General features: G+C 43.7%; 1 protein-coding gene across 1 annotated transcript; it reads right to left on the bottom strand.

Moving 5' to 3' along the window:
• Window positions 1-4,219: 4,219 nt before the first annotated feature.
• LOC130683966 (rho GTPase-activating protein 20-like) lies at window positions 4,220-13,345 on the bottom strand. The gene is made up of 8 exons (XM_057503253.1): window positions 13,261-13,345; window positions 13,067-13,192; window positions 10,408-10,583; window positions 8,920-9,081; window positions 6,252-6,364; window positions 5,528-5,717; window positions 4,706-4,814; window positions 4,220-4,266 (listed from the first exon to the last, which is right to left on the bottom strand). The coding sequence occupies exons 1-8, from the start codon at window positions 13,343-13,345 to the stop codon at window positions 4,220-4,222; spliced, it is 1,008 nt and encodes a 335-aa protein (XP_057359236.1).
• Window positions 13,346-13,947: the final 602 nt, after the last annotated feature.

Here is a 13,947-nt window from a genome sequence, read left to right as displayed (position 1 = left end):
CTAGTTTCATGCCTCTGTGTTCTGAGAAGCTGGTTGGTACAACTTCAGCCTTTTTGAATTTACTGAGTTTCTTTTTGTGCGCTAGTATATGGTCTATTCTTGAAAATGTTCCATGTGCACTTGAGATGAATGTGTATCCTGTTGCTTTTGGATGGACTATTGTGTAGATATCCATTAGGTCCATCTGTTCTAGTATGTTGTTTAGTGCCTCTATCTCTTTGCTTACTTTGTTTCTGGTTGCTCTGTCCTTTGGATTGAGTGGTGTGTTGAAGTCTCCTAAAATGAATTCATTGCATTCTGTTTCCCCCTTCAATTCTGTTAGTATTTGTTTCACATATGTAGGTGATTCTGTTTTGGGAGCATAGATATTTATGATAGTTATATCCTCTGGCTGGACTGACCCTTTTATGATTATGTAATGTCCTTTGTCTCTTGTGACTTTCTTTGTTTTGAAGTCTATTTTGTCTGATAAAAGTACTGCAACTCCTGCTTTCTTCTCACTATTAGTTGCATGAAATATCTTTTTCCATCCCTTTACTTTCAGTCTGTGTACGTCTTTGGGTTTGAAGTGAGTCTCTTGTGGACAGCATATAGATGGCTCTTGTTTTTTTTTGTCCATTCAGTAACTCTATGTCTTTTGATTGGTTCATTCAGACCATTTACATTGAGGGTGATTATCGATAGGTATGTACTTATTGCCATTGCCGGCTTTAGATGCATGGTTAATCAGAGGTTGAAGGGTAATTCCCTTACTATCTAACAGTCTAATTTTACTCACTTCATATTCTATTATAAACACAACCTAAAGGTTGTTTTTATTCCTCCTTTTTCTTCCTCCTTCATTCTTTGAATGTTTTGAATCATATTCTGTACTCTCTGTCTATCTCTTTGGTGACATCTATTTAGCCTTAGGAATACTTCCATCTATAGAAGTCCCTCCAAAATGCAGTGTAGAGGTGGTTTGTGGGAGGTAAATTCTCTCAGCTTTTGCTTATGTGAAGATTGCTTAATCCATCCTTCAAAGTTACATGATAACCTTGCCGGGTAGAGTATTCTTGTTTCAAGGCCCTTCTGGTTGATTGCATTAAATATGTCATGCCACTCCCTTCTGGCCTGTAAGGTTTCTGCTGAGAAGTCTGATGATATCCTGATGGGTTTTCCTTTGTATGTGATCTTTTTTCTCTCTCCGGCTGCTTTTAAAAGTCTGTCTTTATCATTGATCTTTGCCATTTTCATTATTATATGTCTTGATGTTGTCTTCCTTGGGTCCCTTTTGTTGGGAGATCTGTGAACCGTCATGGCTTGAGAGACTATCTCCTTCCCCAGATTGGGGTAGTTTTCAGCAATTACGTCTTCAGTGACACTTTGTATCCTTTTTTCTCTCTTTTCTTCTTCTTCTTGTACCCGTATAATGTGACTATTGTTCCTTTTGGTTTGGTCACACAGTTCTCTCAATATTCTTTCATTCTTAGAGATTCTTTTTTCTCTCTGTTCCTCAGCTTCTTTGTATTCCTCTTCTCTTATTTCTATCCATTTACCTTCTCTTCTCCTACATCTCATCTGCTCTTAAATCCCTCCATTGTATGTTTCATTTCAGATATGGAATTTGTTATTGATTGAATCTATGACTTAAATCCCTTCCTGAGTTCTTGAATATTTTTCTGTACCTCCATAAGCATGTTTATGATTTTTATTTTGAACTCTCTTTCAGGAAGATTGGTGAGTTCAGTTTCATTTAGCCCTTTTTTTGGGGTTTGTGAGATTTTGTTCCGAACCATGTTCTTTTGACGTTTCATATTTCTGTGTGGTGCCCACTATTGCCCAGAAGCTTCAGTCTCAGGAGATGCTCAGTCCCTAGAGTGAGGTTGGGGGTTGTAGGTGAGTGGAGCTGGCGCCTGAGGGGAGGAAAGAGCTATTTCCTGATTCCTGTCTGCAGTGACTGTCTCCAGTGTCAGGGCCAGTGGGCCAAGCACACAGGTGTAAGCCTTTGTGCTTGGCATCTCTAGCTTTTGTAGGTGGGGCTTCCGTCTGGCTGGCCCGACAGCGGAGCAGCGACTGCCCATTCGTGAGCCTGTGCTATCAGGCCAGGAAGGAGTCTCAGCAGGCTGCATTTCACAGTGGGGGGCCTCGGAGCTGAGTAGGCAGCCGGGGGGATGGGGCGCCTGCAGGTCCTCAAAGTTCCCAAGCATCTGGGTTGAGCGCACCCAGACAACCTTGTCCAGCTCTCCCCTCCCCCAAGCAGCAAGCTCCGTGCAAACCCTGACCCTTCAGCAGCCCTCTCACTGCTAGGAAGCCTCTCAGACTGCCTGCCTTTTCCTTGTCCCAGAGTGGCCGGGTGTGAATCCCGTCCTCCACAAATGGCCGGAATCTCAATCTCTTGAGCACTCCACCTGTCCCAGCTCCCCAACCTCCAGAGCACCACACAATATAGGTTTCTGCTCACAGAGCAGATCTCCAGGTCCAGGTGTTCAACAATTCCCAGTTTCCACCCCCTCCCCACTCCGTTTCTCTTCCTCCCGCTGGTGAGCTGGGGTGGGTGAAGGACTTGGTTCCCGGCAGATCAAGGCTTTCATACCCCTGTTTTGTGAGGTGTGCCTTGTTTGTGAGGTGTGTATGCAGTCGGGTTCAGCTTTCTTTCTTCTTGCTCTTTTATGGTTAATTGTATTAATTAACCATATTTTTGTACCATTTGTGGTTTTGGGAAGAGTTCTCTGTCTCACCTCTCATGCCGCCATCTTGTATCCGGGTAGATATGTATTTATAATGGTCATATCTTCTTGTTGGACTGCCCCCTTTATCATTATGTAATGTCCTTCTTTATCTCTTGTTACTTTCTTTGTTTTGAAGTCCATTTTGTCTGATACAGGTACTGTAACACCTGCTTTTTTCTCCCTATTGTTTGCATGAAATATCTTTTTCCACCCCTTCCCTTTTACTCTGTGTATGTCTCTGGGTTTGAGGTGAGTCTCTTGTAAGGAGCATGTAGATGGGTCTTGCTTTTTTATCCATTCAATGACTTAGCTGCCGTGGTCTGGGCGGCCCTGGGATAGCCTAGTGTATTGCAGCACTTCGCAGCCATGCTGGGTGTGTTCTCATGCAAGAATGGCGCCACTTTGTGCCTTCTTGACATTGCTTCGGCTTCAGCTGCCTGTGCCGTCTACCTGCATACCGGGAGCAGTCTCTGGAATAATCTCCTTAGCTTCTGTGGGCAGGGCGGCCCTCCACGTAGCCTAGTGCACTGCAGTGGGTGGCAGACACGCTGGGTGTGTTCTCCTGCGAGAATGGTGCCCCTTCGTGCCTTCTGGGCCTTGCTCTGCCTTCCTCTGTCTGTCTCGGTTAGCTGCGTGCTGGGAGGAGACTCTGTGTGGTTGCTGTGGGGTGGGGCTGTTCTCCAGCTGCTCCGGAGCTGTGGCAGTCAGCCAGTTTGCTTGCAGCTCCGGCCTTTTTATTAGATGCTCAGTTCTTGCAGATGTAGATGTACTCTGGCTGTTGTACTGTATCTTCTGTTCTCTCTTTTAGGAATAGTTGTATCTGTTTATTTTCAAAAATACATATGGTTTTGGGAGGAGATTTCCACCACCCTACTCACGCCACCATCTTGACCCCTGCTCCAGTAGCTGAGGTTTTAAAGCATGTCTGGCAGGACCTCAGCATCATGCTCTAGTTGCACCATTTATGAATCACTGTCACTGTCACTGTCACTGGCTGAGATGCAAGAAGACTGTTCTGTTGTCACTAATGAAAGGAAAAACAAATAGTTGTGTTAGTATAAGCAAATTCTCAGATACAAGACTAATCTAAACCCCTGATCAAATGTATTTTCCTAACAATTGACAAAAAGTAGTTGAATTACAATAGAAGTAAGAAACATCAAGATATGAAAGGGTGCATGTTACACGTTTGCAGGTTCTGAATCTAAAAATTCTGCATTATAATACAAACTGCTGCTAGTTAGACATGATTAGCTAGGATCAAATAACTTAACATTTGTGTTAAGGCAAATTCCATTATTTTTCTTTTCATTTATATTTATAATTTAATCTACACAACAATCCTTGGATTTACACATAATTTTCCGTACACATTGTGCAGACGAGGAAACTGAGACTGAGCTAGAATAACTGGCCAGAGATAACATAGCTGGTAAATGGAGGCACATGAGCTTACACTCTGGAAACGCTGTTTGACTGTTTGACACAAAGTCAAGTCGGACTTTGTGTCAGTGACGCTGCTTCTTTCCAGCCTGTGTCAAAGAGCACTGGAATCCTGTGGTGCATCAAGGGCCACAGAGTAGAAAAAGGCGGGGGTGTTGTGGGGTGAATCAAACAGGCTGTGCTCTAGGCCCTTCACTCACTCCACTTTCAGCCAGAGTACATCTCTTATGATTATGTGTATAAGGGGTCCTGCTGCAAGATTCCCAAACACTGAGTCGTACCATGATGTCTCCTAATGCTGGTAGCGATCTGCACTAGCAACCTCTTGAAGTCAGGGACCCTGTCTTATCTTTTCTTTGATCTCACAATGGTGGGAAACCTCCCCTGACCGTGTGCCTGCCTTTGGGAGGAGGAGCAGGTGGAAATCACTGCCTATGGGAAGTGTTGCTGCAGGCTCCAGAACAGCGCTGTCTGAGCATCTCCCATGAACCCTGGCAACCCTGCTCACCGTGTTCCTTACCAAAGCCAAATGAATTAATTATTCACAGTACCTGTAGCCTCACTGGTACCACCGTTCACTGAGCTCTTCCCCAGGAGGGAAGTGGCATCTTCACCAAATATCTTGTGGCAGTTTTCAATGAGAAATTCTACCAGAGATATCTGTAACACAAAAGGGCAAAGACAGGGTGCTCTTCTTCACATGGCAATGTTAGAAATCCCATCTCACATGTGAATCTTGGGTCTAACAAAAAATGAACAAGAATTCTGAGGAAAAATCGATAGTTGATTCTAAAGAACCAAGAATAATCCAGTTTTGTTTAAGAAATAAATGATACTTCCAAGACTACTTTGGCACAGATGTTAAAAAGGTCTCAATGTTTGAATGAAAGTTATGATTTCTACCCTAGCTTAGTAGGTCACATTTTTAAATCAATGCTTGCATCTTTAAAGATAGATTAAATTGCAAGGAAGTCACATAGGATGCTTGGGTTGGAGATGTATATATAATCTCTTGCTAAGCTTTATTTCTTATGAAGAACTTTCCAGGTCTTTTGAGATGCAAATGATGTAAAACACCTTGCTAAAATTTATGATGCATCCAAAAGACAAACATCTGTGAAATTCAGTTATTAAGTGTGGAAGAACCCTAAACTTGGGAAGCAGAGATCTCTGTGGATTCTCTGTGACGGAAGGTCAGCAGCTGGAGAGAAACCACGGCGGCTTGTCTGAGTATGATAAACGGCTGCCACTCCAGGTGCGTATAGGTCAAGCGTGCACTTTTAAAAACAGGTCTGTCGGTATTACCACCACACATTTCAGACTCAAGGTGGGGCCTCTGCCCCTCAGGGCATAAAAATAAGATATCTCCTTACCTTCTTTTTCATATTGTTTCCTAGATCTGTGTTGCAAGTACCAGGCAGATAAAGAAGGCTCGGGGCTATATACATCGATAAACCAAAAGCTGTCATCTTGTTGTATTTGGAGTGCTGCTCAATGTTGCGTAAAACTCCAAACAGACACCGCAAGAGAACAGCATTGGCTCTCGGCAGCTGGTCTAAAAGCCTAAAGACAGAAAAATGTACTTTTAAGTGAGGGAAGTTGTTTGGCTGAGGAAGTGGGAAACACAATGCCAAAAAACAGAGAGCTTTGTCCACCAAGTACGCAGCCCACTCTAGCAGAGCTCCGGGTGTGAATGTGTAGAGAAATGTTGGACTCAATTTAATTCCTGAACAGGGTAAGAACTTCCCCGGTTAAACAAGTGCCTGGCCAAAGTAAGGTCGTATCACTGGCACCCTGGTCCACTAGCATCTCTCATAGACCAGTGGGTCTCATTTCCTATCAGTATCATACTTTCAGAAGTTGTAAATTGGTCAAGGAGTCCGTACAAGTAATCTTAGGGAAAAAGAGAGTTTGATGAGGGCAGTTAAGATGTGCATGTATTAAACTGGCCCCCTGAGTGTGATCAAATGAAAACCCTTTGGCTTTGGTAAGATTTTAGTGGTCAAAGCTGTAAATGATAGGCCTGTTTTCCTTAGAGTATGTTGGTTGTAATTCTCAGTGTGAGCAGAGTAGAGTGATCAATTGTTGCATGGTTACCTCCGTGTTGCAGTTATTTTGTCATCCTCGCTCTCCCCTTGATCAGGAATGGCAAGCCATTTATCATACAGACTGGATGAAAAAAGACTTCCTTCGATAGTTTGAAGAAAATCCTTACAAAAATAAAGAATATTATTATTGCAGCCAATATGTATTGGAGAAATTGCAGAGAAAACCTTGAGTTGCTGACTTCAGTTAGGTGCCCGCTACCTTCATAGCCACCCAAACGTGACCCAGGAGAGCACAGCTCTGACTCTCCACTGACTTGCACACCCAAAAGCAGGGGCTTGGTTTGCCTCAATAAGTTAGGAGCATACAAGCAGCGTCTGGGCTCCGTTGGCAGTGAAGCCTCTGGAAGTGACTTTTTGTGTACGTGTCAGCCAACTAGCACAAACTGACCAGGTCTGGTGATAAAACAATTCACCTTCTTGAGAAGATATACATGTACCCATCTCGCTTGTTTATTTGAGACACAATACTTGCTCTGAATTCTACCAAGTAAAGTATTTGAAGCCAAACACACGGCAAATGCTATGGCACATATACTACGGGAGAACTTGGCCTTGTGACCTGAGGTATATGTGCCCCTTGGGAGAAAACTTCTGTTTTTATAACTTGATTCCTATAACCCTATAAAAAGTGCAGTTCTGCAGACTTATAAGCTGCCAAAGTTGGAAATACAGCCAGATCCCCAATTCCTAGCTACCTGTTACCCTTTTCCATCCCTGAGTGGACCTCCCCCTAAAAAGGAAAGAGTCTCAGAATTTGAACAGATGACAATTGCAGGCTTCCGGGTTGGAGACAGGGAGATATAAGCTTCATAAATGGAGGCTTGGATATCTGTCACTACAGAAGGCTGATGGGCAAGTGTTACCACGATACAAGTGAGCCTATGAACATTTATGAAGCTTTAATGTTCTGGGCAAGCCTGAAGGCCTTGCTAGCGTCACAGGCATACCTCGCTTCCACTGGGCTCACTAATAGCCCAGGACTTCTCTTAGTTTTTAGCTCAGTCAGAAAATGTTTGCAGGGAACCATCACAATTACAGTCCAGTAAGTGTTCCCTCCTTCTAATGCTTACAGAGCCGCTCTTTGTGCCAGGTGCTCTTTTGAGCCAGGAGGAAGCACAACAACCCTGGCTGGCTCTGGGAGTCCAGCAGGGAGCTGGAGGCCCCTAGCCTCGTGCCCCAAACTGCAGCTGTCATGGCATGTGTGTCCCTCTCTCTCCTTGATCCTGTGCTGCGCAATCTACCACTGGCCAGCTTTGCCGAAGGCATGTTGTGACCCGAGCTGGCTGTGCCAAGGGTATTTGTTGTTGCACCTCTCTTTTAAGACAGCTTAATGGCCAACTCCGTGTGGTCCTGAGGAGATAGTCCTTTCTCGTTGAGGCCTATGTCTCCAGTTAGTTTCACATGGTATTATCAAGGCCAAAGTTGCAAAGTCTGATTCTCCACCAGGATCAGGCAACTTTAGGAAGAGAACACTTGAGGAATGTCTAAGAACTGTACCTATGAGTGCCACCCTCTGGCTAGTTTGGGCTTAGAACAGAGGATTAGGCGAGAGCCTGCTGACTCTTGCTAGGAAATGAAAGCAGTTCCGTGTGTGCACCCTGCAGAGAGCAGCAGCAGCCTTGCTACTCACATACCCCGTGTATATTACTGTGGTCCCTGTGGGGGTAGTCGTCAACTCTGTGTCCTTTCTAACTGTTGCTATTTAGCATACAGTCTCATGGAGGACATGGAAAGACCAAATGTAACTGACATTCTGTGATAATTTTCATAACCTGGTTGCAGTTGGTTCAGAGCTGCTAACAAACTCTAAGACGGACTGATGAAATCCTGTCTCGGTTCCTTTATTCTCCTTATAGACATGTAACTGATACTTGTGATTTAACTGTGTCCCTTCACAATTGATCTATTTTTTTGTATAAACTTATTGAACGTTCAAATTTCCAAACTTGGTGTAGGTGCTGCACCCACTTTTTACAAGTCATATTTACCAATGGAGGCATGTGGTGGGAGCTGATTCGCATGGGACTGTGACTGTGGCAGTGGGCTAAACAAATCAAGTTTTAACTGATTATGCCAAACTTTCTAAAGGTGAAAAGAGGCCCGTGTGCTGGAGTCACTCTATGCGACACTTGACAGTAAAAGGCATGAGAGTAACAGGGGAAGGAATGATGATGAAGTAAACAGAGGTTTTGGTGGCTACTGTCAGCATTTTTTGATGCTTTGTAAGGTAAATATTAGCATGCTATGGCAAAGTAATACAACCATCTCTGTATTTAATATAAATAGTCTTTTGGAAACTTTCCCTCTTTAGGAATATTGGCAGGAAGTCATCAAATTAGGATGCTTGTTTTGGTAAACATTTTGTATACATGCAGAGTTTGGAATTTATTATTACTTTGTTATTATTATCATGGTTATTTTGCATAGAGCGCTCAGGAGTGATGATGGGGAAGGTCGTGTGTGACATAAGAGGAAATTATATCTAAGCAGGCTTTTGATGATCAAAGTAGCTTCCCGAAATTTTGACTTTGTGCTTTAGTTTTGCACATGCTTAACCTATAATGTCTTTGATGGCTCCTTGGCCGTCATGATGGAGGATAGCAGTCACACAGCTTCAGAGTTAGGCTGTGTGTGGACACTGCCAGAACTCTCCCTACCTTTAAGACGGCCGCTGCCACAAGGACGGATTCACCATCCCAGTTCACTTTTTTCCCGGATTTGAGCTTCTTCTTTAGGGCTCTGCAGGATTTCCTATTGGTCTCTGGCCTGAAGACGCCTTTTGTGAGCGGCCCTTTTTCATTGATAAAAGCAAGCATATCCTATAGGAAGAAAAGGAAAGAAAGACATACTGCAGCTTATCTCCACAGGGTACGTGGAGGCATGGTGCTAGAGATGGAGGGCCTAAATGTAGAATTTTTTTTTCCATTTCTCTAAAAACATTTCTATCCAACAATTCCTTCTACATACATTCGTGTACTGAAATACTTTAAACACTTATTTTAATCAGATTTTCCTTTCCAGGGAATTTATGCTTTTTCATCAAATGTGTCTGCTTCAACGCCTTTGTGGAATCACCCTGTCCTCTTCCATTCATTCTTCATTAGTCCCTAATAGAGGTAGACACTCTTCCCCACATCTGTAAATCCTTTTGCCATACTCATTCTGCATTTGTTTATTCCCTTTTGAGCAAGTATATGGATACCTCATTGCTACTTTTTCTATTTCCTTCCCTCCTTTAAAATCAGGCCCCAATTCCTCACCACCACCTCTGATTACATTCCATTGTCAACAGTCTTTCCTGTGGCCGTATCTCCAGGGCTTCTGCTTGCAGTGTGGGAGATAATAGGGGTTGGAGTCACATAGTCCAAGGGCTCTAAAATCTAGTGTCCAGCCTATCTTCTGTGTGACGTGGGACACATACATACTCTGCTGACGCTCTTGGTGTGTGTCTTTGTGTGTGTGAAGTACAGAAGATGATAATCACAGCTACCCCAACCCCTTAATTTGTGGGGAAGAATGCGAGAACCATGGCAGTAGCTAGCGTGAGAAATTCTTTCAATGTAGAATAAAATTGCCTGTATTTACTATAGCGCTAGGAGACGTACTGGACACTCAGTGAATGCTAACACTGTCAACTCAGTGCACCATTAAAGATAACGTAGGCTGAAGCCAGTGACTTTAACCTGATAGTTGCCATTTGGGTTAAAGTGTGCATGGCCAGAGGATGAGTCTTTACACTTAAGCACTTGACATGCAAGTCAATTCCATGGGATGCAATTTTGAGTTGTATGATTGAGTCACTTTAGCTGAAGGAGACTTGGACCTACTGCAGAATTTAAGGAAGGAGATGAAAAGGGAATATGAGGATGAGGAGGACTCTCAGAGATTCATACACACGAAACCCATTTTGACGGACCTGAGCAGGCATGTGTGAATTTCCCGAAACAAGTGCAATGGACAAGAGTACCTTCTCCTGTGGTATTTGCCTTATAACTCTGCAGTACCTAAGTCTGATTTGATTCTTTCATGTAATACTGAAAAAGCCTCTCAGCCAGAGCCATTTGGAGCTAGATTTGGAGGAGAAGCCTTGGGCTCCTGAGCTCTCCTTCCTCAGGAGGGCTACACAAGACTGCAGTGAGACCTACCAGAATGGGGTTGAGCAGCTTGTCGTCGTCACAAATGTCCATCATAGAAATGCCAAAGAGCTGTCTTGGCTTTGCAGGTGGTGGTGCCGGGCTGGGGTTGTCCTGCGAAGCACTGGAGCTCTTCCAACAGGCCAGGTGTGCGACAACACTCTTCTTAACTCTCTTCCAGCCTGAATCTAAGGAAGAAGTGGGATGATCATTACTGGCAGTTTAATTCACTTCACCTTATTTCCAGCATTGCCATTGCACATCACATTTCTTCCAATATTGAGAAGAGAAAGAAATTGAGTCAGTGGCTGTTTAGAATTTCCCACATTCTGAAATTGGCCAGTTGCATCCTTGTGGTGCTAATGTGTTCTCCTTCGCCGTATTTTGCAAACAAGTAGTTAAACCTCCAGGCCCGACAAGACTCAGGGTTAGTCCTTTCTGGGGCATCTACTGCCTGCTTCACTGCGTCATGAAGCACTCAACCTGTAGCTGTACAAGTTTCTTGTTACTAACCATGTGCAGTGAATTTCAGTGTCAGAGCCCATTTTGAAAGCTAAGAAAATTTGGTATTCAAATGAGGCAGAGTGTGAGCATCATCTACCTTCATAGGAAGTCTCCTGTGACTCTGAGATTTCCTGTTGGGCTTTCTAAGTGACCAACCGTGGTCACTTTCTCTTGTTAAAAGGATCTGCCCTTCCTGACACCACCTGCTTGACCCCACTCTTCCGTCAGCCTCTGGCCCTTTGCTCTGTGGGGCCACAACCCTTAGGTAGTTCCATGGATGACTTTCTGCAGTCAGGGTCCTTGGCAAATAGTCATTACATGCTGCCTATATTACAAGACTGCAGGTGGCCAGTTGTCTTGATACCGCACCAGCTGCCTAGGCATGATTTCTAATTACCGAACAGCTCAGGACAATACTGACAAAGAGCTTTACAAAGAAAAGGTGACTGTTTTGAGTTTAAGGTTCCCATTGCTCAGCTGTGAATGTTTTTCTCATAAGGCACCCGAATGCTTGCTTAAACCACCTGCTTGCAAAACTGAATGCTTTAAAGAAGTCAACAGTGGAGTCGAGTTGTAGGAAGGATAAGCACATGAGTAACATTTCACCAAATATCCCCAAATTTCCATCCACTTGGCTTTTCACGGACGTAGTGAGTGAGTGCACTGCCACGTACACCCATAGGGAGCAGTGCTTGTGACACTGGGTCAGCGAGACCAGGATCAAGTAACCAAAAGGCTCCTGTTTTCCCACTTAGTTGGGTAAGCTACTCAAGAGTCTTTGAGCTTCAGTTTGCTGAGCTCTAACATAAATGAAGCTATTTGTATCTTACTGGTGGACTAAATAATATGACGTCCAGCTCAGCACCAGACATGGCTCACTGCAGCCTAGATAAAAGTAACTTCCTTCACTTTGAGGAACTAAGGCATCTTTGATACCCACCCCCATTCTCCACTTTCTCTTTTGGCTTCCAGAACGTACGTGGTTGTGAAGGAATAATGCCCCCACTCCGCCTGGTTAAGGGTCTTTCTTTCTGCCCTGAGATACGCACCCCAACCATTTTAAAGGCAGAGAAGGAATGATGCAAGTACGTTCTTCAATCCAGCAGGAGGTTTCTGTGTGTCCACAGGTACACATGCTTACGCTACATGTGCATATGTAGGTTGAACTGTATGTGACCTGGTTTCCCTACTCGTAACGTGGTTTTCTTATTTCTAGAACTATGCGAATGTAGTCTGTTATTCATCGTTTGTAAAAACAATGCTGTATCCCTTGATACAAAGCTATATATTTCAGCTACTTTCTGAGTACAAACATAAATTAGACACAGTGAGTCCTGTACTCTCTCAAAAATTTTTTTCGTCTTAGCTGGAATATTTGTAATATAGGTTATTTGGTCTTACACTTCATGTTGCCTCTGTGGCTCCTAAAAATATATGCTTTGGCTATGAGTAATGGGAATGATGAAAGAAGGTAAATTTTAGGAATGTAGGATTTCTATATGGTCATGGCATGATGTGGTTTAGTGTTTCCTCATGGTGGAATTAAGGTATGAACATTTAAAAAACAAATTTTTGAATCATTGTTCTTATAGAATAACAATCATAATGTTAGAAATGCTCTAAGTAGAAATTCTTTTCTGGCTCAAACACGTCTCAAATTAATAGCATGGTGTGTTCTGAGAAGGACACATCATCGGGAGCATTTTGGCATGGCAGAGATAAAAATCGTTGAAGAAATAATAATAATAATAAGCCCCATCCGTAAATTTCTATCCAGTTGTAGCTTCCACATGCTGTGAAGCAGACATGAGTGATCTCATTGTGTGGGTAAAACTGAGAGTTCAGTTTCACCTTATGTAAAGTCGGTAAGTCCTGTAATTCTTTACTCCCCCTTAATTCTTTCATCCCGGGTCTCTCTAATCAGGCCATCATTTGATCACGTCTTGTGATGGCCTTTAGAAAACCATGTCATGGGAAAAATCCATTCCCCGGATATATGAAGCTCACACTCTAATAAGACAGAGTTGTGTTCATAACGTGATTCAATGTTGGAAATGCTCCGGAATTAAAGAGAAGGAAGAGACCGTCTACCTAGAGGAATGAAGGGGGAGAAAACCCCTCCTAGCAATGCGTTGGGTGCTTCCGTGTGGGAAGGGACCGGGCTCACCTCTCTGTTGGTTCCTGGCCAGGTGCCTGGGCTTCAGGATGAAAGAAAAGATAGAATCCTGCAGTTCCTGGGGCACGAACATAGCAGGAAGAAGGCTCGTTTTAATTCCGTAAGGATGTTCATGCCCTGCGTGGAGAAAAACCTAAATATAGATTCCGGCTGATGGTGGTGGGTAGGGTACAAACCTACCTTACCATGAGCATGTGCACCATACTGGGGTGTGCTGCCATTCTCCTGGGCTTCTGGAGAAAGAATGCTGTGCCTCTGAGTCAGCATCATATTCCCTCACCTGGGGGACACCCTGCAGAAAGCAGGTGCCCAAGCAATAATTTAAAAAGAGAAAAACAAAGCTTAAACATGGTGCTTTGCTTGGAATACACAGCCCCATCAGGGAGGGCCGTGCACCGTGTTGGCTTGTGCTGTGCTTCGATCTGAGACTATTTAACGCATCCTAGTTTCTGTCTTGACACTAACTAGGTGTGTAAGGCTCAGGCAGATTGCCCCTTGGAACCTTACATACATGCTTTCAAGCACTTGCTTATAAGGATCAAAGTAAATATAGTAAACATTGGTAGTTAATAAATTTTAAATAATCGTATATGTTAAGAATTGTTATGATCACTGTTCTCTCACTCAAGGTGTCAGCTTAACAAAGAGAATTTCCATTTGCTTTTGTCAGTTCTAAACCCAGGGCTACTCAAGAGCAGCAGGGAGCCTTTATGCTTCCCTCCCACTGTCCCCCTGCCCCTAGGAGGCTCCCGCCAATGGTCAGATGGAAGGATGCACACTGTGTTGGTCACCCAAAAGCAGAGTGCAAAACATTTGTTTACAGAGTGGGAAACTGCACCCAAAATCGTGGGGAGTTGCCACGCCCAGAAATT

This window comes from Manis pentadactyla, chromosome 5 (genome assembly GCF_030020395.1).
Source record: "Manis pentadactyla isolate mManPen7 chromosome 5, mManPen7.hap1, whole genome shotgun sequence".
Lineage (NCBI taxonomy): Eukaryota > Metazoa > Chordata > Mammalia > Pholidota > Manidae > Manis > Manis pentadactyla.
Note: the sequence above shows the minus strand (reverse complement) of the source record. Positions and strands in the feature narration are given on the sequence as shown.

Excerpts from the sequence above, each read along its gene's own strand:
- LOC130683966 (XM_057503253.1), bottom strand. The coding sequence starts at position 13,345 with ATGATGCTGACTCAGAGGCACAGCATTCTTTCTCCAGAAGCCCAGGAG. Across the intron at positions 9,082-10,407 it reads AGCTGCTCAACCCCATTCTG|GATATGCTTGCTTTTATCAA; the intron begins GTAGGTCTCACT and ends TTCTTCCTATAG. Across the intron at positions 4,815-5,527 it reads GAAACAATATGAAAAAGAAG|ATATCTCTGGTAGAATTTCT; the intron begins GTAAGGAGATAT and ends TTTGTGTTACAG.